Genomic DNA, 27,374 nt, shown 5'->3' on the forward strand with positions numbered 1-27,374 from the left:
CACTCAAACTCAATCAATGCGGCTTTGCATCGGTTCATACTGCCTGCCTACTTTCTGCCATAGCGCAGATACTTATGTACATATATACTGCCTGCCTGTTTGAATGGCTATTTTGATCCTCCGCAACAACAGCAACAACAAAGCAAGATGTTTTAGGCAGACAGCATTCGATCATCGATCAGTAAATGAATGAGTGAGTGAGTGAGTGATCAAGAAAAGTTATTGAGCGAAAAAAGAAACTGAAAATCAGGTAGCTCCTCAATCAGTTGAGAATTCCAACTGGAGAAGGATCGTCTCTCTTTCAAATTTTGTTTCTTTGATTCTCGGAGCAGCGCTGTCGAACACAATCTTTGCCCCGCTGGGAGATAAACAAACCGACAATTTAGTTTTTGCTTTCGCTGTTGAAAACGTATCAGTGTCTCTCATGAAAATTGAGTGATATTCGGAACACTGTCCAAAAGTTGTCATTAAATGACCATAAAAATAACTCTAAAACTATACCTATACAAAGTAAAAACTTAAACTTTCATATGAAACAACTCATTTGCTTCTAAATGCTATCATTTTATCGGTGAGAGTTTGTGGGTCTTCGAAAAAACAGATATTCTAAAACTTTAAAAATACAAACCAAATTTAGCCTATTTGAAACTCAATTTATAGGCTTTCAAACGTAGAAAACAGTTTACAGATATTTTAACTTCAGACGTAGTTGGTGATAATCTGCACAAATTTCATGTTGATCAAAGTTACCCCGGTAATCAAAGTTCCCCCAGTTTACGGTACTCTTTTTGTTGAATGTCTTTTTTTATTTCAGTTTATGAAGTTTGTGTTCTACATCTTATACAAGTATTTACAAGAAATATTACTTTCACAACATTAAATATCCTGTCCCATAAAGGCATCTTAAAGTAAAAAGAAACTGTGAGCGCGATAAATAAGCGCCCTTAAGTATGCAATAATTTACCGAACAGTTATCTATATGCACAAAAGCATTTTGCTTAAATGCCTCGAACTCAAATAAAAAGCGCACAAATCTAAAATAGTATTTGTCTAAAAAACATTTGCCAGTCCTTAAAAAACTGTTTTTGAAATATAGTATCTTATCATGTTTGATGTGGTTTGTCAGCTTAACATCAAACACTTCCATCCAGTTAGGTAGGAATATTCAACCCAAGACTTTTCAGATTTCAATAGTTAAAGAATATTGCAACAAACTTGGTTCCTAATGAAAAATCAAATGAAACGTTTGAAAATTTATAGTTATTGATATATTTGAGATGTCATAACGCATAAAGCACAAATTGCAGTTATTTATGTTTTCGTTACAATTAAATTTTACATTTTTTCTGTTAAAACGTTTAAAAAAAAAAAGCATGAAGGTGCTCCATACATACATGTAGAGGTAAAAAATACTACAAAAAATTCTACAAGCTGAAATCATAAAAATTGATATTTGGATCGATGAAATTTTGAAATAAACAAACGCGTGATGCAACACAATCAAATTCCAGCATAAGGAGGAGATTTAAAAGGTGAATTTTTGATTTGCATTTTTAAGCATTTTAGCCCTGACTTATAACTGCATCATAAAAATTTTTATTACAAAAAAATAATTACTAAAAAATAATTGTGATTGTCTTAGAAATATTTTTACATCATGTTGGTAGAGAATAACAAAAGCAACGTGATATCATTAAGCCAATCCGTCATTTTGGGAGAAGTTTTTTACGGCATGGAAAAGGTTAAAATTTTTACATCTATTGCTCTTTTTTTAAATTTTCTATGAGAATCAAAAACTTTAATAAAAACTATTTCACATTGTGAGCAACTATGTCATCATCATTTTGTTATCATTAAATGATAACATTATTACATTATATTATAGTAAAAATTAAATAAGTGTTGCGGTATAGAAATGTTGCCTTACCAAATCTAACCTTGCTGTTGCATCCCAAGTAACCAAAAGTCGCATAGATACTTAATTTTGTGCATCAAAAGTTCACATTTGGCTGGATAAAAGGTACTCGAGAGAAATGAAAATAAGTGCTTGTTTTGGGATTCTGAACGAACATAAAAAGTCTATACAAGTAGCATAGAATATTTTTGTGCGTTGCAAGTACCTTAAAAAAACCAGTACCGTCAAACGGGGCATCATGCAACAGCGGGGTTCGATGCAACATTTATATAACACTACATTGAATCAATTTTTAATTTAATGTATTGTAATAATGTTATCTTTTAATGATAACAAAATGATGATGACATAATTTCTCGCATCTTAAGCTAGTTGTCTTAAGTTTTTTATTTTTATGTAAAATTTGAAAAATCAAGCAATAAATGTACAAATTTTAACATTTTTTGATGCCGAAAAAAACTTTACCCAGTATGACGGATCGGCTAGATAAAATTACCTACAAACTCTTTACAGGTTTCCTCATGTTATACCAACATTGTTGGTGTAAAAATATTTTTCGAACAATCACCCAATTTTTTTAAATTAATATTTTTAAAATTCAGTTAGGTGTCTGGGGTTAAATGCAACAAAATGCAAATCGAAGAAATACCTTGTAAATCTCGTTTCCATGTGCTGGAATATGAATGTTTTGCATCACGCGTTTGTAAACATTTAAATTTAATTCATCCAAACATTTATTTTTATGATTTCAGCTTGTAGAATTTTTCGTAGTATTATTTAACTCCTAAATGTATGCAGCATCCTTAATTTCAGAAAAATGTGAAAATTTGTTTTTACAGACCCAAAAACTACTGTAATTGGTGTTGTCATGCTTAATGGTCTTTAAGGCATCGCAAATATATTAAAAACTATGAATTTTCGTACGTGTTCATAAGATTAATCATTAAATACAAAGTTTGTTGCAAGTTACCCCATTTTCTAAGGAGTTTGAAAATCGTATGTTTTTAGAAAATTAAAAATAACTGAAGAAACCAATAATTTTTTTAACTACGCCAATTTGATGCCCCAGCATCCTTAAAACTTTTGATGCATAAAGGATACGATTAACTGTGAACATAAGTTTTTTAGAAGCCATTGAAGTTGAAAATTGTTGCATGTTGCCCCAGTTGACGGTATTCAATTTGGCTTATCGTGCTTCGTTACGAACTTTAAATGAATTTTTTGGTTCCATACAGAACTTCTTACGAACTTTTTGGTTCAATGCAGAACTTGATACGAACTTTTTTGTTCCATGAGGAACTTTTATAGAACTTCAATGCAAACGTTAGCGTTAAGATTTTGCCCAAGAGTGAATAACAAAATATCAGAGCTACGAATATACGAACAACGAATTAAACTCTCAAATTAATCCACTGTTGTAATCAACATGGATAGATGGCATAAATCTAACATATATTTCACTTTTATTTTATTTTCACAATATTCATATCTAACAAACTGAAAAAAAAACACATCTCCTCGGTTACAATCCGATTTCCTTTATATTTTCATTGCGAAGTTATTATTACAGCTGAAGCTGGAAAACCTCCAGCACCTATAGCAAATTTATTACCGGCTAGTATCGACGGTAGCTTTTCGTAGTTGTTAGCAATAGGTCTTCAAAAGGATGAACTTGACTCTAACTTTCTCTATTCCTTTCCTATATTTGAAACAGTTCCGCAAATCTTGATTATCGTGATTGGGAATAACCTTGATGAGCAATCACATGAAAGTGCTCTCCATTTTTAAACTAAAATTGGAAACAGATAGTTAGAAAATTAATCAAAAAAAAATTAAAAAATAAAATTACTCACGTTTAATTTCGATTCCTCCTAGTTTGTTTTGGAAAAATTTTATAAATCCTCTGGTGAATAGATACGAATGTTTACATTTTTTAATATCGCCTGCTTTGAATAAGCGATAATTCCAAGTTTCTTTTATATTGATGTTTAAAATAACAGCAATCTAAGTATTGGCCATGGTACAGAGGTAGCGTGTTCAGTTCTCACCTCGTTGGTTCAGGTTCAAATCTTCAAGCATGCAAATTTTTCAAGTAAGTATAAAACTCATTCACAGTTAAAGCGCAACATTAAATTAGAATAAATAGGTATAACAATCCAAAGCAAGGAAAAATAGGGTTCTTTTTTCATTAATTTTTATTTTTCGAGGTCTCGTGTGGAGGCTGAGTAGCCTTCTACTCAGCTTCAACTATGGACTTTGAAAGTATCGATAAGAACTTAAATTTAAGGCTGAGTAGAATGCTATTCATTCGTTAAACAAAGCTGAGTAAGCTTCTAAGAGCCTGTTTTATGGAACTTTTGGTTACTTGGGATGATTTGACGGTATCTGAAAAATTACAAGAACATAACAAAATTTCTATCGTAAAATTTTAACAAACAGAGATATTTAAAAGAAAATTTCATTCATTCTTGCGACGCAAATTTAAAAATTTCAATCAAAATGTTTTTTTTTATAGATTTGTGAAGTTACAGTTTCTCGATTGCACTGATGATGGCTTCAACGTCATGGGCGTAAATGAACTCTCTCATTACCATCAATATTACTAAGTCCCCAACTAAAAATATCAAATTATTTTCCAATATAGACTCGTTTTCACAATTGTCATTGAAAAAAAAAGCTCAAAAAAAAAATTAATTAACTGGGACTTGTTGAGTAATCGAATATTGACTCAATGTCATGATTCCTATGCGATGTTGAGCGCAAAAACCTGCTGTTAGTGACCAATGTGATTATTCAATAAATCAATCCAACGATAAAAGGCATCGAAACGAACGACTGCGTTTCGGGATTTCATGAGTATTTTCCATCTATTTTTAACAAAATTAATATGTTTAATGTCACGACATTAATAAACACAGGTTTCGCTAACCTCGGTGATTTCTAATAAATCAAACTTTAAACAGCAGTTATTGGATGCACGCCAACTATAAATCTGAAACCAATCGATGGAAGTTATTATAGGACTGAATGAAAAGGCAAGGAAAAAAATTAATTCGCGTGCAGCACCTCCGACGGCTAAAGTGTGACCAAAAGGAGGAGAAACAAATCGCCGGTCTGCGTCTTGTACCTACCTAGTAGCAGTGCAGTAAGCGAGGTGAGAATAATTTATATTCCACCATTTTTTATAGATTTACTGGTAGGTCCTGCGTATCGCACAAATGAATAGAATGATGAATTAAACTTTAACGAGAGAATGTTACAGAAAACTTGGACGGCAAGAAACAGAACAGAACCAGCGCGCCGGTTTAGGATTTCGTAAAGGAAGGTTGAAAGTTCGATTACGGAAAAATTGTCTTCGATGTTGTCGTCGAGTTTATTGTACATTTTCCATGCACTAGCCAGAAATTACAATTGGAAACACATGAACGCTGACCTTTAGCATCGGGTAACCCGGATAATCCTCATGACATTTCTATTCTGCTATGTTGGTTCTCGATAAGATTTAAAAAGTTTGAAACTAAACAACACTGAATCAACTGTTGATCAACATTAACACTGAAAAAAATCATTAAAAAATTTGCAAGGCCATTGAAATATTCGAGGAGCTGAGTAAAATCCAATAAACTAGGCCATACTAATACTCATCACTCTCCCTTCCTTAACGCTGGTTTACCATACGCAAATGAAAGCTCGACTGCGTTGGGTGGTCTTCGGGTTATTTTTCCCTTTCAATTGTCTCAACCGCCATTCATCTGATGTTGGTATTTAGGTAGTACTGAGCAGTCGCGATGACTATGGGAAGCTGTACTTCGATAAAACATGCGCAAGTGCTTAACCTCTGACGCTAAAAAAAGTTTAAAAGGTCTGACAAGCTATATTTTCGTAGCTGAATTTTAGGATTCATCGTGACTTTAAGAAACTTCTTAATCAGATCAATATCGTTATGAATCTGACCATGATCGGCCAAAGAATGGAACCTTGCGGAACGCCAGTTACGAGAGTACTCTGTGTGAATAATTCTCCGCAAAAACTGTTTGCATTCTATTGGTGGAAGAGCATACCTTATAGAACAACGTTGAACTCGTTCTAGGCGATAACACTGTGTGCTCTGCAAAGAAAGATCATATCTGAGCAGCGAGCCTACTCCATTATGCTTAGAACAGGTGAGCACTGAATAGTTTTCAACGTATAGATGTCGTCAAAAGCCTCGATGTTTCAACGCAGAAATCCTTATCCAGTAAAACCCTTTGCGAAAGTAATTGCAGTATGTTCAGCGAATGTGATCGTGTTATCAATCTTTACTCCGAGATCTTATATGGACTTCACGTTTTCCAGATACATTCCAGATTGGCGGCAGTAAAATTGGACAATATTTTTTGGCCAGGTAAAATTCACTACATTTCATTTTTTCCATTAGCCTGCATCCCGTTCATTCGAAACCAGCTTTCAAGCCTAGCGATATCAGCTTGCAGTGCAATACAATCCATACTACTTTGAATCCTCCTAAAAAGCTTCAGATCGTCAGCATAGAGGAGCTTGTCAATATGGAGTGCTTTACTAAGACCATTGGGCGCATTTCCCGATTGAAATATTGGTGAAATAGTTGCGATTTTCCAAGCGCTAGGGAACTGCACTGTGTGTGGTTGAACCAGTTATTTGCATTTTTTCAAGAGGAAGAAGATCGTAAGGGCACAAAGTTTTCACAAATTAAGCATAAATTTCTGTTAACAAAATTCACAACAAAATTCAATTTCCTAGTTAAGTGACCGTAAGGCGTTTTCGATGCCACTTGTATCAGGATTCGGATATTCACAAAAAACGTTCACTACTCGAGTTTGTACTAAGTTGAAATCTAATGAAGCGAAAATTTTGTCACGTTGCTATACAGAGGGAAAACTAACTTGTCCAAAGCGAAGAACTTTTTTGCGTTGACTTGTCAAAAAACGATCCAAACTGACCTTTTCCCACACAGTAGAAAACGCACACTCCTAGAAACTGTTCCAAAATCAAGTATCAAGTTAATCCCCTTTTCTTATTTTCATCAAATCATTTTGGAAAATTTAGCAGCTTGCCGCCTTCAAGAAATTTCAAGTTTCTATGCTCCAAACGTTGGAACGATACATGAACTCGTAGATGAACTAGAAGCATTTTCGTGAGACTAAAAAAATTGCGATATTTTCTAAGTACCGGGAGACTTGATCCTTTACTGAAGGAGACTTGATCCCTAACTCCCACTCCCTAACCCTGACTCTAGGCAAAAATCTAGTAAAATCCTAAGATAAATGGTCCTGTGACTATTTTTGCCATTTTAGTAGTTCTCATTTCACAGTTTGTGAGTGTCAGACAAAGAGAATTCTAAAAGTTTGTCTACTAACCTATAATTATTGCATACTTTAAGGCGCAATTTTCTAGTTTTAAGATAAATACAGTATTTTAAGTCCTTTTTAACAAATAATCGGTAAGATCCAGCAGGGAACATCCGTTTTCGTGAAAAAATTTAGGTTCTTTGTAAACTGTAGGAGAGAAGGATACTTGATCCCTGGGAATACTTGATTCCTTCGCTATATCTTCAAACAGAAATGTCTTACAAATATCAAATGTTCTAGAAAAATTGCCAAACAGAACAAAACAACAGTTCTCTTATCTCAACAAATTTTAAAGATTTTATTTTTCGATTTATTGAACTTGGATGTTTCTTGAATATTGCTCACGTGATAAAATTATAACAAAAATATTTATTCCAATATGTCAATCGTTAGAGTATCATAAGAACTTCATAATGCCATATTTTCAAAGCAACAGGGAGAAGTTTTTCAAAATGTATGTTATGGGTATAATTGATCCCTAGAGTCCAAAAAGATGATTTTTTTCTGAATGAATGTTGATCATTGCTAAGCACGAAGTTATTAATATCAGTCTGATACCAAATGTTTATCCAGTAATTATATGTTAAAAAGGACTACAAATACTGTATATTTATCTCAACACTAGCAAATTGCGCCTCAAAGTATGCATTGACTTAAGGGTAGAAGACAAATTTTTAGAATTCTCTTTGTCTGATACTAACAAACTGTGAATTGAGAACTAATACGGCAAAAAATAGTCAACGGACCTTTTATCTTCGGATTTTACTAGATTTTGACCAAGGGTCAGGGAACCCTGAATTAGGGATCAAGTCTCCTTTAGTAAAGGATTAAGTCTCATGTAACTTAAAAAATAACACAATTTTTTTAGTCTCACGAAAATGCTTCTAGTTCATCTACGAGTTCATGAGTCGATCAAACTTTAGAAGCATATAGACTTGAAATTACACGCTGTCAAAAAATACAAAAGACGGCGAGTTGCTATATTTTCTCAGAAAGTTATGATGAAAATAAGAAAAAGGGGTCAAGTATCCTTAATCTCCCCTATGGATCGAAAAGTTCTGGGACAGTTTCTAGGGGTGCGCGCTTTCTACTGTGTTGGAAAAGGTCAGTGTTAAAGTCTCGAATAACGAAAATATTTTCATACAATGTAGCAAGATCAGTAAGTTTCAGCTCCAGAAAAGGAGAGCATTCGTTAACAAACAACAATATTCTATCAAATCTCAATTGTATTTCCAGAGCCAGACAATCAGTCTTGTCCACAGAATCGCGAGATAACTGTGTTTGAAACTTTTGTTTCGCGTGTAGAAGATGCTTTTTCGAATAAACAATGATCCCATTCCTGCGCTTGAACTATCGATCGTTACGATGTACCGAGTATCCTTGAAACATAAGCTTACGCTCATTATCCTTTGTGGTAAGCTTAGATCCAGTAAAACAAGCAATCTCTACTTTTGGTTCTTCCAAGGCCAGGCGTAGCTAATCCAGTTTGTTGAAGTTACGGGCGCACAAACTTTGAACATTTCCATGATAAATGTTCAACTTTCCAGGGACTAGATCAGCATTTAAAACAGCACCAGGAATATTAGCAAATGTAGTGCTACAATTCGCAGTCATTTGTACATGATTCAAAAACATTTTTTTAATATAATTTTTTAAACTAGCTCCTTGTTCGAATTTCACAATATTGGTTATTATACACCACATCAATGTTAAAGTTATCGTTCTGAAGATATGATGAATTTAGGAGCAATCATGTTGATTGAAGCTCTTCTCGTCATCTGAAAGTTAAGCTATGATATATCAAATTCGTTTGCTAACATATAGCCTGCATTTGGGGAAAGACGGAGCGATTTAGGCTATTCCCGTAAGGTGAGTTCTAGACGGTCTGCTTGATCAAGCGACAAGTTTTACTTTAATATTATTATTTATTTAATTTGGGACATTTAACAAGTTTTACTGTTAATCACACAGTTTTCGTGTTTGAAATGTGAATTCTCCAAATTTTACATTCAACTTGATGAATAAATTTATTTTTTTTTTGTATTTTTTACGGTAACAGGCAGTAACATATAGAAAATGAAACCCTATTTAACCCAAAATTTTAGGCAATTTTCGTTTTGACAAATACGCTGTTATTTTCTACTTTCTACTGCATATTTTATATTATGTTTTTGTACAACAATCTATAAATGTAAGTTTCTGTTTTTCTCAACCACGAATTCAAGTGTACGTTCATAAATCACATAAAATTATTCTATATGCATCAAATAATGAATACCAATTGATGGAAATTACATGAAAAATTAAACGTCTTCCTATTTCATTAAAAAAAAAAAACAAACAAACCTTCACCCAGCGCTACTAATGGGAGCGAGAAACAGTGGTACACGAAACGTGACCGGTTCAGGCCGCCAGGATCAACGATCATTATCGTAAAAGCTGAAAACAAAACCAAGAACCAGATAGCTGCTTAGCTTCAGCAAAATTAACACTTTACTCCATGTTTGTTCACCGGGTGTTAATTCAATTAAAACGACTCGCTTTTCCAATCGGCCCATGATGCAGCTTTAATCCGTGACAGTGACTTTGCGAGGGGGAATTTGCTTGTTATGGCTATCTTCACGGCCCGTAAATAACTCGGAACACTCCGAGCGTGACTTGAAGCTGGATGCACTTTCGATAGGTAGGTACCGAGAGTTTTTGTCGCCAAAGTACATGGTCTCAATGGTCGTCCTGTCCTGAGCGCAGGTTAAGCCCATTGATTCAGAACAGCATCCTACTCGAATTGAGCAGATATTTTTTTTAAAGACTTGACCCTGCTCGAGTGCGCGTTCACGTAATTGAAACATTTTAATTAGTTTCAATTTGTACGGGGTTCCTGATCATTTAAGTTGGACTAGAGTTGAATTTGGTATGTTAAAAAGCGTTCTCAGTAATGTGTAGATGATTGTTTTGAAAATAGGGTATATCAACCTACTACCAAGTTATAGTCTTAACTTAATCAGATAGATTCATACATTCAATTAGGTTAACTTACCAACAATAACGATGTGTCCGAACATATCTCGCTGCCAAACTTGAGTACAATTCCAGCGGTGGTCTAGTAGTAACGAAACTTATATTTATATTTGAATCGTTGACTTAAACTTCAAGTTTCACTTCACCTTTGAATTGCTTTTGACACTCTTGGGCCCCCAGATGTTGACCAGCGCTCAGTGACACAACAGCATCCGGTGCATCTACGCAAAGTTGCCTTTGGTATGGAGAGAGGCCCGGTATTCGCGAACACAAAACTGACGGCGAGAATGATTCAGTTTTTCTGAAAATAAAAAGAAGGCAACTATCAGTTTTTCGACAGATGACTTACGAATAGCTACATTACTATAAGATACGGATGCAGAATGTAAGAGGAAATTTATTGAGCAATGTTCAAACGCATCAGTCAATGGATGATTGAAACTGCAATGAAATTTACTTGATTTTAGCTATTATATAAATTGCATTCATTTGTAGTTTTGATGAACCGAAAACTTCTATTGAATTGTTGGAAACTTGCAATCTTCTTTCTCAGGACATTGGAAACCATTTTTGTCTATGTATCCAAAGTTTATCTCAAGAAGATGTTTTAAATGCCGAGCGACACCTTTTAAAGATGATGGCGTTTTACCTACTCAGTGAGACAGTTTTGTGCCAGTTTAAATCAACAGTCATTCTGAGTTAACAGAGGCTAAAAAAACTATGTCTAAAAAGGTAAAGGTAAAAAAATTTGGCATTGATTTCGATGAATACAAAAAATATTTGAATTTGGAATACACTGATTGTCGGGGAACAAAATAAACAAAAGTAATGTTCATAAAAAAAGGAAACTTGAAGAGAAAGCAGATTAGAGTAATTTAAAAACTAAGGATTTCAACCGTAAGCTTATTATATGTAAGTTAACTGCGCCAGAAGACTTGACGTGAAGCAGCTATAATTTTTTTTTCTTAGCCTCAACAATTTTTTTTCCATGTGCCGGAAATTGTGACAATGGAAGATCATGCATCATTGATAGAAAAATGTCTCCAAATAGAACATTGAAACTCGATATCGAAAATCCATATTATATCGGCTAAGGTGAGAAACGTATCAAGCGATCGGATGGCGCTACCAGAACCGGGGATCCGAATATCGAAATGTGGGTACCGCATATCTTCCTACAGCCTGTCATAAATCAAAACACGCAAGCCCACATGTGAAGAGGGCCATGAAAAAACAATCGGCAAGATAATCGCCGGTGCTTCTTCATGACGATGGCATGGCATGCTGTCTGATCGCATCGATCGCATACACGAGCTTCGTCGCATCGGCTTGGCCAATGCAGCAACAGCATCCCGCCCCGCTCAGTTGGCCATGATGTACATATGTATATTAAACTACTAGGCAATGATCTGACCAAAAAAAAACAATGCTTGTAGCACTGTTGAAAGGTTTAATACAAGTAGTAATAAATGTAAATATTTATGTTCATAATATGACTGAAAGATCGAATCTAAAATATGGCCGTTATGTATGCGTAATACAGCTGACAGCAGGATGAATACGGTCTGTATGAGAGTCTATCTGAGTTTTATACTTGTTCTCCCCTTGCATCGAAGGGAGAAAACAGGCTCACATCGAGCCTTCTCGATTTGGATTTCAGCAATGGAATATTGGTATAATTTTTATTTTTTTTTATTTAAATTATTCAAGAGTTTGTAATAAAAGTAGGTTCAATGTACCATGTACACAGACCTGATCCAAAAAAACAGTATCTCAGAAACAAAACCTTGAGGACTCAATTTCGTTTAGCAAATTTTGAACAACTGTTTCCTGATTTGGGAAACTGAAGTTATAGTGAAACTGTCGCAACGGTTTTGAATCTGCTGTAAAATTAAGACAAACATAAAATCGACAAAACAACAAAAACTTTCACTGGAAAGTTAAACTAGACACCTAGGGACACAAAAATGGCACAACTCAATGGCTCAAATCCATTTTAGCCTTAAATTTTCACAAATCTTGAACTGAATCTAAATAGGCGACTTAAAAAAGAAATATACAGATAAAACAAATTATAATGTACAATCGGTCTATTATCTTTTAATTCTTAAATATTTTTTTCGAAGAATATTAAATCTCCCTTATGTACATATATACCCTATAATACAATTTCCTAAAATAATTTTACGGTGATTGTTTTAAAAATAAATACTTGGCTTAAAAGAAAAACACAACTTTACATGGATTTGGTAAGAAAATGATGGCTCGGATAACGCGGAAGCTCGGATAACCGGAGTTCGGATGAGCGGGGTTCTACTGTATATATCATTTATAAAATAATAAAGCAAATCAGATTTTTGTGTGTTTCTAGGGTACAGCTCAAATGTCAAATTCGCGAGTGCTAGAGGAAAATCACGTTAAACCTCTTGAAATGCTTTTGGAATACTGGAATTCTTTGAAATAGGCATTTATCAAAAAAATGAATCGTAGGAGCATTATCATTCACTTCTTAGTATTTTCACGTTTGATGACTTTTAACAATACCGTCAAACGGGGCACCAGGATTAGATGCAACATTTGTATACCACACCACTTATTCAATTTTTATTTCAATATAATGTAATAAATTTATCATTTATTGATAACAAAATGATGATGACATAGTTTCTCATATCGTGAGATAGTTCTTAAAAATTTTAGATTCTCATAGAAAATTAAAAAGATCCAGCAATAGATGTACCGTATACTGGGGGAACATTGATCACCTTTTAAATTCATTTTCGAATATTTTGGTAGGGGGTTACTGAGGTAACACTGAGGTAAGAAGTACAAAGCATGATCATTGATAGCAGAATATTCAAACAACATTAGTGGCTATAACTGTTATGTTTGTTTCAAACCCAGATTTCATGTTTCGAGGTAAATTTGATCACTATGGTTTTAACGTATCTCAATATCTTCAAAATTATTGCTTTGATGCCAATGAGCACAGAAGGTTTAAAACATCAATTATGGTAATGTTTGTTTGGCCTCAATTGATTTTTTCAACGTTTTCTTTCAAAAGCAAATATATTCAAAAGATGGACAATGTTACTCCATACATTTGACGCAAAAATTATAAACATTTCTCAATATTTTTTGGCCTCAGAAACAAATGAAATTTTACCATCATGCAATTCCTCATTTTGACTCAATTGAAAACTATCTCTAAAACTATACCTATACAAAGGAAAAAAGTCAAACTTTCATATAAAACAACCCATTTGCTTGCAAATGCTATCATTTTATCAGGAGAGGTGTTTTTTGTGAGTCTTCAGAAAGACAGATATTTTAAAACTTTGAAACTAAATTTTAAGGGGGGGGTAGGGTCTAACGGGTATAAAAAAACACCATTTTCACGATTTTTTTCTGGAGCTATCGTTCAAATAAATGTATTCAAATTTTTTGCATTATACAAAGCATTGTTAAAAGAACATTTAGTAATTTTTTCGTAGAAAAATATTGAAAAATGAGCCGGTGACGGAGCATTTTCGAGGATGCCTTTTAGAAAACAGGATTTGCGGTGGACACTGTATCTCAGCACAGAATCATCTGAAGTCAAAAAATCAGAGCAAAATATTTTTAATAGATGTTTTTCTGGACCCCAACGTTTTTATTTAACTTAAAAATATTTTTATGAAATTTTTGTGGCTGTTTGAAGTAAAAACTACGATTTTTCACTTAAAAATCCGCAATTTTTCACCTGTAAAATCTCCCCAAAATAAAAAAATCAAAAAATAAAAACGTTGGGGCCTGGTATTTTATATATAGAAAATGTATTCCAAATTTGAAAAGAATCGGATAAGTAGTTTTCAAATGACGATGTCCACGGACTTTAAAAATGTGCTTTCGAGAAAAACGCGTTTGAAGTTTCTGCTCTTGCTTTCTTGCAGTATTAGATAGGAGGAGATAAAGGCCTATAACTTCTACAGTTTTGCTTCAATTGACTTGAAAATTTGACACAACATTCTTGAAATGTTTTACAATAAGAAAATAAAAAAATAAAAAAATCGATTTTTTGAAAATGTTAGACCCTACCCCCCCCCTTAAGTAATATAAAAAAAATCTCCAACTACAAACCAAATTTAGAGTATTTGAAACTCAATTTATAGGCTTGCAAACGTAGAACACAGTTTTCAGATATTTCAACTTCAGAATTAGTAAATGATGATTATCTGCAAAAAATTCATGTTGATCAAAGTTATCCCGGTGGTCAAAGTTTCGCCAGTTTACGATACCAATTTTTCGGACAATCAACAATTTTATTTAAATAAATATTTTTATAATTCAGTTACCAGTCTGGGCTAAATGCAAATCAGAGATTTACCATTTTAATCTTGTTTCTAAATGCTGAAATATGATTGTTTTGAATCACATGTTTGTTAATTTCATCCATTCAAACGTTAATTTTTATGATTTTAGCTAGTAGAATTTTTTGTAGGACTTGGTTGGCTGTGGGCAAAGAAAACGCTCAAGTTTTTCTTTACAGGATTTTTTTTAATTTGTGAAATATTTGAAGATGGAAGCTTATGGAGGTTAAAGTTTGAGACATGGATCCGACCTGTGCAGTGGCCAACCCAAAAGAAGTCCTACTATTTAGCCTCGGTTCCTCCGAAGAAGCGAAGCCGGCAGCTTCCACAACATCACCTGATCCAGTCAAGCCACGTTCCCAGAAACTTTTATCACAGTTGAAGCTATGACTGCGTCCTGCATCATCCGTAATCATCGTTTCCCTTTGATTTGGTGAGACCATTCTGTATTATTTAATTATTTAACAGTGGTTTAAAACATTAAATTTATAAAACTAAATATTTTGGGGCTTGTTTTCTATTTCATCATTTAAACCATCCAAAGCTGTTCGCAAAATATCCGTTTCGAGAAAATTTGACTTGAAGTTTGTTCTTAATCCCGTGGCCGCAAATGTTTGCCGATTTTGATGACATTAGATTCATTTCGAAGCCTATTTATTCTTGTTTCTTAATAATTCAAAATAAAGTGAATTTGTTTTACCAGCTTGTCTGTAGTAGGTTCCGAATGAAAAAAGTCACAAAAAACTTTTTTTTTAAATTTCTTACTATTTCTGACAGCTTTGCAGTATTTGAGTGCTTTTTTGATTTTGGAATTGTCAAGAATACATCTTTCTTCTTCTTCTTCTTCTTCTTCTTCTTTTACCAACATAGCCAAAACATGTAAGCATCCTGGAAAATGAGAGACTTGCGTCCTTCATTTTTCTTTTCAACGTAATCTCTGTTACATTTATAAGTGCATTGCAGAGATTACTACGGCCAGGCCAACCATGTGGTAAATACCGCAAAAGATACCGGAACGAGGGAAAGAATAAAGCGTGGAGTTCCCTGCCAAACGCTTCATATATGTTTTTAAAAATAAAATGCAATGTAAACGTATATATCTGTAAAAAGGTTGGATCTCACCAAATCAGTTTTCATCTAGAGGATACATACTTCACAGATACGGATCCGTGCGGCTTTAGTTGGCAGGAGCAGGGCCGGTGGTTTTTTGGCACTGGGTATTTTGGCAACCCAAACTTTTGAAGCCTCTTCTGACATATTTCCGGTGTTTAAAATATTCACGGGATTTTCCCAGCGCACTTCACAACAATATTCACTTAAATGTATTCGATGATCTATTAATCATTTTTATTCTATTTTCTTGCTTCTGGAAAGTTTCATGAAGCACAAGTTTTGACCGAATTGTCAAGAATACATCTTTCTGACGATGTATAAACATTAGGGGGTCCGATGAACATGTTTACCTCTATCCTGGATTTCACGGTAGAAAAAAATCTTACTTAAAACAAAGACATTCAGTTTTGTCTTTGCTTCGCTGTCTTTCCTTCGCTATCTGCTTTGCGGATAGATAAATCGCACTGAAATCAATAGTGAGATTGTCAACACATAAGAGTGGGCGAGAACATTCACATCCGCTGATGAAGAGAATTCTCTTCTCCGGAAAAATCTGTTGCGCATTGTGTTGAGGAGAAATCTGAGAGCAAACTCAGTTTATTCTTGGTACGTTCACGAGAAAAGATGCTTCATTCCGAATCAAAGGTCCCAGAGGTGTACTGATTTTGGAGAAGCCGTCCTGATCTAAATTGCAATTGATTATGTAATAAAAACAGTTCAACAGTTCTTAAACTAATGGTAATCTTCGGTTCAGATGATATTTGAACGATGTTTTTCGGTATAAACTACAAGCCACCTAACTACTTATCTCTTCTGTTGCATAAATTAAGGCGTTTACTGCACCGCTAAATCGCCTTAATTTATGCAATCTATGTTTGCACTTCATTTCCACCAATCTACTGGTGTCCTGAAAAATCCTGTTTTTTGTTTTTCGTTGTGTCCTGATTTTTTGACGAAACCACCTGGCACCTCTTCTTCGAAAGCTACACCAGGGTGGGTCAGTAGGGTGGGTGCATATTGAGGAAAAGTAGGCAAGGGGTACCAAAAGTTTCTCATTGGTGGGGGGTGGAGACGGAGCGTTTTTTGACAGCGAATTGTTCGTCTACCATGCCTACGATTACGATTGCCTGTCACAAGATGGACGATTCCGTGCATTGGTATAAGAACACACCTGAAGCTTTACCCGCCTTGAGCTACACACAAAATTTTCGAGGCCGGAATTTAGCAAAATTTTGCTCAAATTTGACCAGCTAGAAACTTAGCAATCAATTTAGCAATATTTTTTTACTAAAATTTTAGCAAACTAGAAAAAAGTTAGCCGCCGCAGTTTTTACTAAAATTTCTTGCAAAAACCGGAGAAAAAGATTGCCCGGATCCGTAATTTCTTGTTTCTTTATTTTTTCTCTGGAGAATCAGGGGAATGTTTGAATATTGAATGGAATACACAAATTTCATTCACTTATAATTTATTTTTCATATTTTTGAATATTTTTTTACACGTTACTTTTCGTGAAACGGAAGTTCTGAGCCTGGGAACGCACCTACTGGCGAGCGAAATGCCATTCCACCTTCGTCAAAGGAAGCACCGGGATGTTTGCCGGATGCAGCTTGTTGAAATTCCAGGTCCTTCTTCATTGCCGAACTGTTGCGGGTTTTATGTTCCAGTTTGAACCTGGAAGAAAAAAAAAACAAACACACAATTTAGAAATTAAAAAATTGGATTATCTTAACACTTTAAGATCGGACCTTACCTGTAAGAATCCGGTGTCGATTCAGCTACTATTTAGTCGTGGAGTTGGCCACCACAAGAACCACAGGCAACGAACATCCGGAACCGCACTTCATCGCGACAGCATTTTATTTTTCTCCCAACTGGCGCGGCGGCTGGTGTCTGTGAACAAAGCGGCTGAAAAACCTTTGTTTTGCTAAAATCAAGTAAAATGACCGTTTTTATTACTAAAATCAAGTAAATCTAGCTTTTTGCTAACTCAATAGTAAAAAAATATTTTTGCTAACGGAAAGTAACAGCGAAATTTTGCTAAGTGGAGCCCCGAAAGTTTTGTGTGTACCTTTTGCAAGAAAAAAGAATCCAAAACAGTTAACAACAGGGGGCATGGTAGCGGGGGAGAAATTGTTGTTATTTTTTCAACGTTGTGTGGTGGGAGTCTAAATATTTTTTTCTTCTTTACTCTGAGGTGTATGACTGAAACACAGGGCGCTCTTTGCTTAGAATTTTCTTTCTCCCACCCACACAGAAAAAAATATGGACAATTACGTGTCATTGAAAATGGTTACCTTTAAAATAATTCAACCAGTAATTTCGAAATCACATAATTTTCAATTGATTGTTTGAATAGTAAATGATAAATCATTTGATATTACAGCAAATGTCCTGTAACAAAAAGGAGCAGGACATGTTCTGTAGCTTTACAGGTGGAAGCATTATTTTCAAGTGAGGACATTATTTACAGGCTGGTTTGAATTTTAGGACTTTAAAATTCGAGTGATTGTGGCTCACACAAAATTTCTCGGCCTCAACTTAGCAAAAACACTCGGTTACTTTCCGTTTGCCAAAAAAATTTTTTGCTTTGGAGTTAGCACTTTCCCATCTTTTCGAAAATTAAGCTCAATTTAAGTAAAAAATTCCCACTTGCTACACATTTTAGCATTTCCAGTAGCATGGACTCAAACTATTAGTCTGTTCTGAAACCGCGGTTGCAGGCGGCTGTTTTGTCAGTTTTTTTCGGCTGTGATTCGTTCGTTCGGGTCGAAGTGAAAAAAGTAAATATTAATGTTTATTTCGCTTCCGTTCTTCTGCAATCAGGAAAGGAGACATAATATCATCGATCAACTTGGTCGAGGACTTGCCGTCAACAAGGATTGTTGATCTGTGTGCCAAGGTGACTCTGTTATCTGTTTCCGGGCTGATCATTCTAGAGCAGATCTCAATCTTTTCTTTTTTTGTGTTCCTGCAAACAATTTACTTGTCCGCCCGAGACAAAGGCCCTCAACACAGCTGGCATGGTGTCAAGTGGAATTAAAATGATTGCTCCCAGAAGGAAGCTAGAATCCGATCGAAAGAAACTTTCGAAAAACAGGAGGAGGACGGTAAATGTTCGGGAACTCCTCCAAACTCAAATGGTTCTACAGTCTGGCAGGCCGGTCGCCTTTGGAGTAGAAAAGTGAGGTAAGGAGGTGTAATTTGAACTGTATTAAACATTTCCTATAATTCGAAAAAAAAAAATTCATTTCAGCCTAGAGAAAAGGTAACACCACAGGCGAAGGGAAACTGACTTCGCAGAACAGCTGCTGATTTTTTTGAAACCACTCCTTCCCAATCCGAACCTGGCCCGAAGTGCCAAGCTGCTAGTGAAAAGACCATTCAAATCGATCGGCATTGAAATTATTTGCCCAGCAACATCACTGTCGAGGAAAAAGGTTCCGCGGAGGCACCTGCTACTAAGTATTTGGTAATTGACGTCAAACTTGCAATTTCATAGGATCAAAATCCGTTTCTCTTCCGTTTTTTTTTCAAAGAAAATTGAATTGATTTGAAAGAAAAGACTACAACAAGAACTTTTGCACCAACCGATGCAATACCACGACATATATGTAGCTTGACAACTTCATTTCTACGGAAAATTCAAGCATTGAAACCGGAATAGCTAGCCATCGGCGGAAGAAGGTATAACGAAGAAATGGCAAATCAGCTGGTCGGTGGTCTTTGGCTCCCCGCCACAGTATTGTCAAGGCCAAACGCAAGTGCAATGCGGTATGTGGAATGCTTTTAATAGTTTTTAATTGTTTTTCATTCTGAATTTTAAATCATTATTTTAACAATCTTTTGGAAATTCTTTATACCAAAATTTTCCATTATCAGTTTCCGTAATTTTTCATATAAAATATCTCGAAAATCATTCAGTTTGTTTTAGAGAAAAAAAAAGATCTCTTGCATATTTTTATACAATACAAGCACCTTTCCATTTTAATCTAGCTGAGTTGTTTTTCAATAAGAGTAGCAAAAAAATTATGGAGCATATATTTATAAAAAAAAAGGAAAAAGGTAAATAGTAGGCAAGCAACTTTGTCGGTAGATTGAAGGCATTTCTAATCAAATTCATGGAGCTTTTCTCACTTTTATTTTCACGTCACAAACGCTAAAAACAGTTAACTAGGAGCTTACAGTTTTAGCTACCATTTGAAGTATTTTGAAGACAAAAATGAATATTTGCTTTTTAAAATTCATCAAAATATTCGATTCTTGATGTGTACTGGAACAAGTTACGCGAATGAATCAGAAGGTCTTTTCTATGGAATGGAATTTAATTCATAATGATTATTTTAAATATGATGTTGAATTTGACCTGAAATTATTGTTTTGTTCTTATACATTAATTATTCATCTAAATCTGAAATCATGATTTTGGATCATATGATACCTGATTATGTTATAGAATTTCGAAACTTTAGTTAAAGCTGTAACAAAATGTTTTGAAAAATTAAATTAATTAAAAAGGCATTAATTGAAACAATTTTTCATTTCTCATTCTCAGCTTTCGTCTCCGAACGATAACAGGCCATTTTTCGCGGGCAATCCAATAAATAGGCAGGCAAGCAACTCAATGATTCGGCCTTCTTTGTAGGGCAGTACTGGATACTAAAAAAGATACTAGTACTTCGACTTCCTAGATTTTTTTTGCTGTGAACAATATTTTATCAATGAAAAATTAGTAAAAATTTATTCCAGACACTATTGAACTAAAATTTAAGTAAAATTGTTTTGCTATAATTTTGTTAAAAAGTTTCTACCTGGTCAAATTTAAGCAAAATTTTGCTAAATTCCAGCCTCAAAAAATTTTTGTAAGTCCAAGAATAAAGCTTCTACTACAGATTGCATCCCTTTTCCAGATTTTACTGATAACAACCAACTCAAGGAAAACAAACCGGACCAGTTACAGCTAGACCTGAACCGGATGGGTCCGTGTGAGATTTGGATTAAATCGAGCAATCGGATAAAGACGCAAAAGATCGGCGACAGTAGCGGCACCGATGTGGATGATCTGATTGGCGACGAAGACGATGAGGTCGTTTCGGCTGATTCTCCGGGGTTTTTCCCCGGATTTTCGCAACTTTGTGTCGCAGAAAACGCACCGAACTATCTGTGTCGATTCCTTTACGGCTAAGGTAAAAAACGCCATTAAAACATGATTCGAAAATTATTCTTTGATGTATTGTTATATTTATTAATAAATAATGTGTACACGAATACAATTTGTTTTATTCAATTATGATATTTCACTCTATTATAATGAATCAAAACAAAATTACGTGCAGATTATTTTACTGGTCCCTGAAATTATAGGTCGGTTGTAATTCCAGTTTGCTTGCAATTACAGGTCGCCTACAATTACAGGCCTGTAATTTTAAACTTGCCTGTAAATTGCATGTCCTCGACCTGTAAAATTACGGTAAATATCCTGCTCCTTTTTGTTACAGGACATTTACTGTAATTTTACAGAAAATAATTTTTTCAATGCTCTCACACTTGCCGTCCGAGTCACTTACAGCTCGTGTAAACTCGCGTAACGAGTGGAGCACGATCAGCGAAAGAGGATCACACTCGGAAGCCGAACTGAAACAGTGTTGTTTTCTCCCGGCTCTTTGTGGTTTGAGAAGAGCCGACCAACCCTGTTCACAATATCCAAAATTGATGCTTTCTCCTTGACTATCAATAACGGCGCCAGCCACGGCCTTGTAGTCAATAGTTAGGTACGAAAAAGGAGAAAATAATTAAAGAAATAATTTGTGCTTTAGGACCGAGGTCACCTATGCATCCGAGTAAATAAATTTGTTTGGGAGAGTAGGTCAAAGGATACAATCTGGAGACACTTTTGACTGTGTTATGATCTTAAAGAAGAAATCTGATAATTTTCTATACTCCTACTGTTTGTGTAAAACGCATGCTTAAAACCAATTTTCTTTATATTTTACCTGACTAATAAAAACAAAAAAAAACAACAATTCAACACTTACCTGGCTTCCATGAACATTAAAACCATTGAAACTATCAGGGCGAAAGGTTTCATCTTAATCCATTATATGTGAAAGCATTGTCTCGTTGAAAGCAAATCCAAATCATGATAACTCGATCATCTTCCTGGTGTAATTCTGGCAAAGATATTCATTAATCAGCACGAGAGACAATGTTGTGAAATCCCACTGTGGAATGTGATCCATTTGCCGATTTCCTATGCAAATGAGAAGGATCTTGACTGAACATAGGAATTGAAAAAAAACATACATCGGCTATCTGGAAATGATCTTCTTCGATCGGCTTCGAGGTTTTCTTGGCATTCACTTGGCATATGTTATACACACCTAGAGCAGCGCTGAGTGGTGGCCGTTGTCGGATTATGCAAATTTATGTAATCTCCTCGCGACCAAATACACACTTCACAACGGGTCGCACACTCAATCTGGGGACAATTATAATCTCATAAAATAACATGATATCGGTGCTACACATACAACACTTGGCCCATTAGCACCGAGATGGCCACTGGACATGGAAACGACACTATCAACGACACCGCAGGGATCAATTTGTTCGTGGCTGTAATTATCGGTGTCTCGATCATTATTTTCCTTGTCATGCAGAGGTGTGATCGATTTAGATTATTGCTGTTTTCTTATTCAGTTTGTGTTTTTCCGCTGGCATTTCTGTTGATTTTTCAGATGAATATAAATAAACACTGGTCGGATGAATGAGTGAGCATATTGATGGATCAATTAGAGCATATCTGCAGATCTGAGTTGGTTTCGTCTTAGGGTGAACAATATTTTATTTGAAGGAATTTGTATGTTTTTTAGAAATTTTAATTTACATTTTTAAATGTAATGAAAAGGTAAATGGTACGAATAGAAACCATTCTTAACAACTAGATAACCAATAAGTAAAGAGTGTCCCACATCAAATCCCGGCCGCAGCCCTTGGCGTAGAGGATAGCCTTCAAAGTCTTCTAAGCGAGCAGGCATGAGATCGAATCCCGATCACGGCGAACATAGTACACTTTCTGTGAATTGGCAGTTTTAGCATTTGTAAGATGCTAGCTAACATATCCTCGAATGATGTACACTCAGGAAACATCAAATTTCATGTGTTTGTTTAAATTATAGAACTTTGCAAACGCTGTAGAAAATCATCCACTGAGTATTTTTATAGAGATAGCTGAAAGTGTATTGTTTATAATTGTATTTTTATTTTTTATTTTTCATGACATAAATTGGATATTTGCTTTGGATTTTTATTTTAAACTCTGTATTTTTTAATTCTGTCTAGTTTTGATATTCTTTTTAAACCTTTAACTGATGTCTGATTAATATTAAAATTATAATTATCTTCATTTTGGTCGAAAAAAGTCTGATTTCTGAGAAAAAAAGTTAGGTATAGAACTTTATTTTTTCCCAATTTTAAAAAATGGGTGAACTTTGACGAAATTTCAATGAATATTTAAACCAAATAGAAACTTTGATATTTCTTAAAACGTAGATCAAATCTTTTGGAAGCCTTCAACTAAGTTATTGAATGTGTTAAAATCTTCAATATCAAATACTTTATTTAATGATGACAGAAATAGTCGTAATCTTATCTATTCAAATTTCTGAAAATTGTAGAATTTGTTTTTTGTTAAGTGTTGTATATCTGAAACTAAGATAGGTTCATGCTACTAAGATTTTTCTGTCAACAAAGGAAAACAAAAGGGTGCTGCATACATTTAGGGGTAAAACATGCTGAAGAAAATTCGTTCGAAAATGGTTAAAATTTTTATTTATTGCTCGATTCCTTAAATTTTCTATGTGCATCAATAACTTTAAAAAAAAAACTAGCTTAAGATGTCTGCTGCTGCACGATGCCCCGTTCGACGGTATCTGAGATGTCAATCCTTGATTAAATGAAGATAGTACCATTTAGATTTCATGTAGGTTCTTTAGTTTATCGGTTATCAAAGATCGATTTCACATAAATTTTAAAATTTGCACACACCATTTCACCAAAAATTTGATTATAGCCTAACAAAATCCATTTATTTATGAGCCTGGATGTTATGCAAAACCAGAGAAAAGTGATAGGGTTTGTCATTTTATTTCGTGTAAACCGAAGTATCACTTATCCGCGATGATCCTTCCCCCTACAACCTCTGATAAGCCGAGTTTTAGTGTGTTTATCATGATTGATGTATTAATAAATTCTATACTAATAATTTAAAAAAAAAAACATTTCCATGCACCACGCTACAAAGTTTCGATAAATCAGTGCTTTGCTAATGTTTAAATAATTTATTCTCACAACTGTCAACGCCCTTCCAACTAACCAATCGAAATTCATTACTTCCAGCAGCACGTGAAGCATACACATATATCACTAGCAGCTCCCGGGCATCAGCGATCTTGAATTGTTGCCGCTATCCTCTAGAGGAGGGCATCAATCATTTTCAACCCCGGGCAATTTTTATGCAAACATTGAGCAATGGCTTTTCACGTCCACATTTCATCCCGTGTGGATCTTGCAGGAATTCTTTTCAGCGATCAGATGGCTAAATAACAGACAGCACCCTTCAGCGCAGTGAAACCAATGAGTGGTAATATTTTTCCGCTGATTTGCTTATTACACTATCTGTCTCACGTGATTATTCTCTCATGATAAGTGGGTTCGTGTCTCACATGTGACGAAAGCAATATTTTGAAAATATTGAAGTTATTTTTGAGATCATCAATCACGTTTTGTTGGAACAAATATGCATCAATGCAATTATTGTTGGTTTCTTAATTTCTTGCAAATAAAGGAAAAAGTAATTAAATGCTCAATCGTCTAATACAAACCGCTTTGAGTTTAAATCTACAAACGATTGGTGGCAATTTACATAAAATTCGTGACCAGTGAACATGTTCATAAGGCCAAAAAATGAGCCAATTATCGAATATGAGGCTCGGTTTCAAGTTCCATTAGTTTTGCTTGTACAAGTAAAGCATCGCTTCTGAGGCTAGTCGCCATCAGCAGAAGAAAAATATTTATGTAAATTCAGCTTCATCTTAATAATTCATAGACAGTCAGGATGCAATTTAGCGTTCAGTAACTACACAATAATCTTGTCGTTAACTTTATTAACTGTCCTCGGAAAGCAGGGGGGCCAAGGGGTCAATATGCATGAATGGGCACATTCTCCGATGAACGTCTTGCCGCCTGGTGATCAAGCACGATTGCCAATTCCAAATGTTTGCCGTTGTGTACCTTTAATATTATCATTATACCACAATTTGCAGATGAAATTTATGGCAACTGGGAGTTGATCGTTCGATGCATACAGTGCAGCAATCATAAAAACATCAACAAGCTCACTCAAGAGGGAAATCTGCAGGTCGGCACATTGTATGCGGGATGAAAACATAGGTTCTCGGAACGACTCTGGCCTTTGATATACCCTTCCTACTTTCACTGAATTTCTCACGGCAGTTTCGAAGACAGGGGGTTTTTATACGCTAAATAAGTTATTCAAAACAAACATTCCTTAATTCTAATTCCTTAAATTTTCATGAATTTTGTAGAAAGTTTAGAACGTTTGTAGCGGTTATGTTAAAACTTGGTTCAATTATGAGTATTATGAACCAATTCGGATTTACATGTACAAAGTTAAAATAAATGAAAATATTATTAATAAACGATTAGAAATACCTACTCAGTGCAAATTACGCTGCGTGCAACAAAAGTTTAAGTCGACCAGATAGTTTCACATTTCAAAATTTGTTTCATTTGATAGATCAGTTCTCGAGCTATCCAAAAAAATTATAAGAGCGTCCACATCCCCCTTCTTCCTATTTCCCCAATCGAAAAAGGGAGGAGTCACAAATAATTATAGAAACATTCATCGCCCCAAAATTCAACCCCCCTTGCAAAATTTGGTTCATTTGCGTAATCAGTTATGCAAAAAATGTAAGGAGATCCCTCACTCCCCTTTCTATCTGCCACTCACTAGAAGATGGAAAGGGTCCTTAACAATCGTGAACACATTTCTCGTTCCAATACACTTGGTTTCATTTGATCAATAAGTTCTCGATTTCTGCCAAAAAATATCAAACTATCTATTTATCGTACCCAAATATTCAGCAGAAAATGTAAAATTTAGTTCCAACAAACCTTATGATAGGAGTTGGGCTTCATGTAGGATTGTACGTATATAATATTCAACTGAAATGAAATCATAATTTGTTATCGAAATATTTGTTAATGAAAAAGGTAATATTTGTAAAGGATATTCATCAGTAATTTTAGTGAAACTTACATTTAGAATAAAAAAAAACTAAACAAAATTTCAAAAAGCAACGAGCTTTTTTCTTGCTTCATATAATATTATTTTAAGGCTTCTAAAATTAAATTTTTCAGTCCTTAGCTTAATGTAAGACCGTTTCCGAAACGCGAAGGTGGAAACGAGCAAATTTTGGAAGCATTACACATTCTAAGACCTATCTCAAATTTCACCCCAGCAATAACAACGACGGAAACAATAATGTAGATGATACTTATCAGATTGATGATGATGGAACAGTGATGACATGTTTCAGTCACTTTGATGCCTCTGTTCGGAGATGATGAGATCTCCGGGTTCATGCATTCGATACACGTCCGATCTACATGTCAAATACATTCAATCAAATACAAATTGTGTTTCATTAACATAAATTTCGAAACTCATTCAACTTATCATTATCTTATCATATTTATCGAGTTTGTTTACCATAAACACAACCTTCTTTGACAAATGATTAGAACGTGTTATATTGTGTTGCAGTCTTCATTCTTTTCGGAACGTAAAACTCGATGAGTAATGCTTCGGGTCTTCATTTTTTTTTTTTTTTGGTTTCGAGGTTCGTCGCTGGAGAGAGCAAACAAGTCTATCGATTTAGGGTAGCCCAGCATCCAGTCTGATCCAGGATCGTTTTTCTCCACACGCAAATGGTCAGACCAATTTTGACCGGTCTTTCGGGGAAGCTTTCGTTGTGATGACTTTTTAATGGGTCATTAATTCCTGTGCTACAATTTTTGACACGCCTAAACACGGGGTCCAAATACTGGAGCAGATGGAAATGATCGACCATAAATTATAATATTTTATATGCCCGGTACATCGTCGTTGTCGTTGGCAAATTAGTCTGAAATGGCCGAGCAGTCAGCAATCAAATGATTGACCAAATCGAGGGTCAATGTACCAATTAAGACCTCCGTTTTCATGTGCTACCCCAATCGGAGTTTCAAGCTGAGCGTTTTTTTTCTGCCTGCTCCCCATGCGGTAGGCAAAATGCGAACAATGATGTCTTAATAGTGAATTTATGAGTTTGCCTTTCAAGACAGGAGTAGGTATGTGTTTTGGCAGTCGTAAACATGCAATAAATATGTCAAAACTGGATGGTCTGTTGGTGCGATTCTGACAGATTGATGCTATTGATTAAACGATCCCGTATGAATCGTTTTAATTTCGTGTTTAAAAGCCTTAAATGAATCTCGGTAGTATTAAATCACTTTTGGCTCAGAGTGACACAATTCGCAAATGCAAAAAAAGG

The 27,374-nt window shown here is 34.9% G+C and overlaps 1 protein-coding gene across 8 annotated transcripts in view; it reads right to left on the bottom strand.

The window, feature by feature from the left end:
• Positions 1–27,374, bottom strand: part of LOC129743714 (protein Wnt-2) — a 52,069-nt gene that overhangs the window by 8,519 nt on the left and 16,176 nt on the right. For 3 of the 8 annotated variants that reach the window (XM_055735829.1, XM_055735828.1, XM_055735827.1), the window contains exons 2-4: positions 21,795–22,481; positions 10,446–10,600; positions 10,319–10,381 (exon numbers count right to left, since the gene is read on the bottom strand). In XM_055735829.1, the coding sequence (XP_055591804.1) occupies positions 10,319–10,381; positions 10,446–10,600; positions 21,795–21,847 (271 nt within the window). In that variant the 5' untranslated portion in view covers positions 21,848–22,481. The remainder of the gene's footprint in view (positions 1–10,318; positions 10,382–10,445; positions 10,601–21,794; positions 22,482–27,374) is intronic. The other 5 variants (XM_055735833.1, XM_055735832.1, XM_055735834.1 and 2 more) reach the window with 5 other exon arrangements.

This window comes from Uranotaenia lowii, chromosome 2, assembly GCF_029784155.1.
Source record: "Uranotaenia lowii strain MFRU-FL chromosome 2, ASM2978415v1, whole genome shotgun sequence".
NCBI lineage: Eukaryota > Metazoa > Arthropoda > Insecta > Diptera > Culicidae > Uranotaenia > Uranotaenia lowii.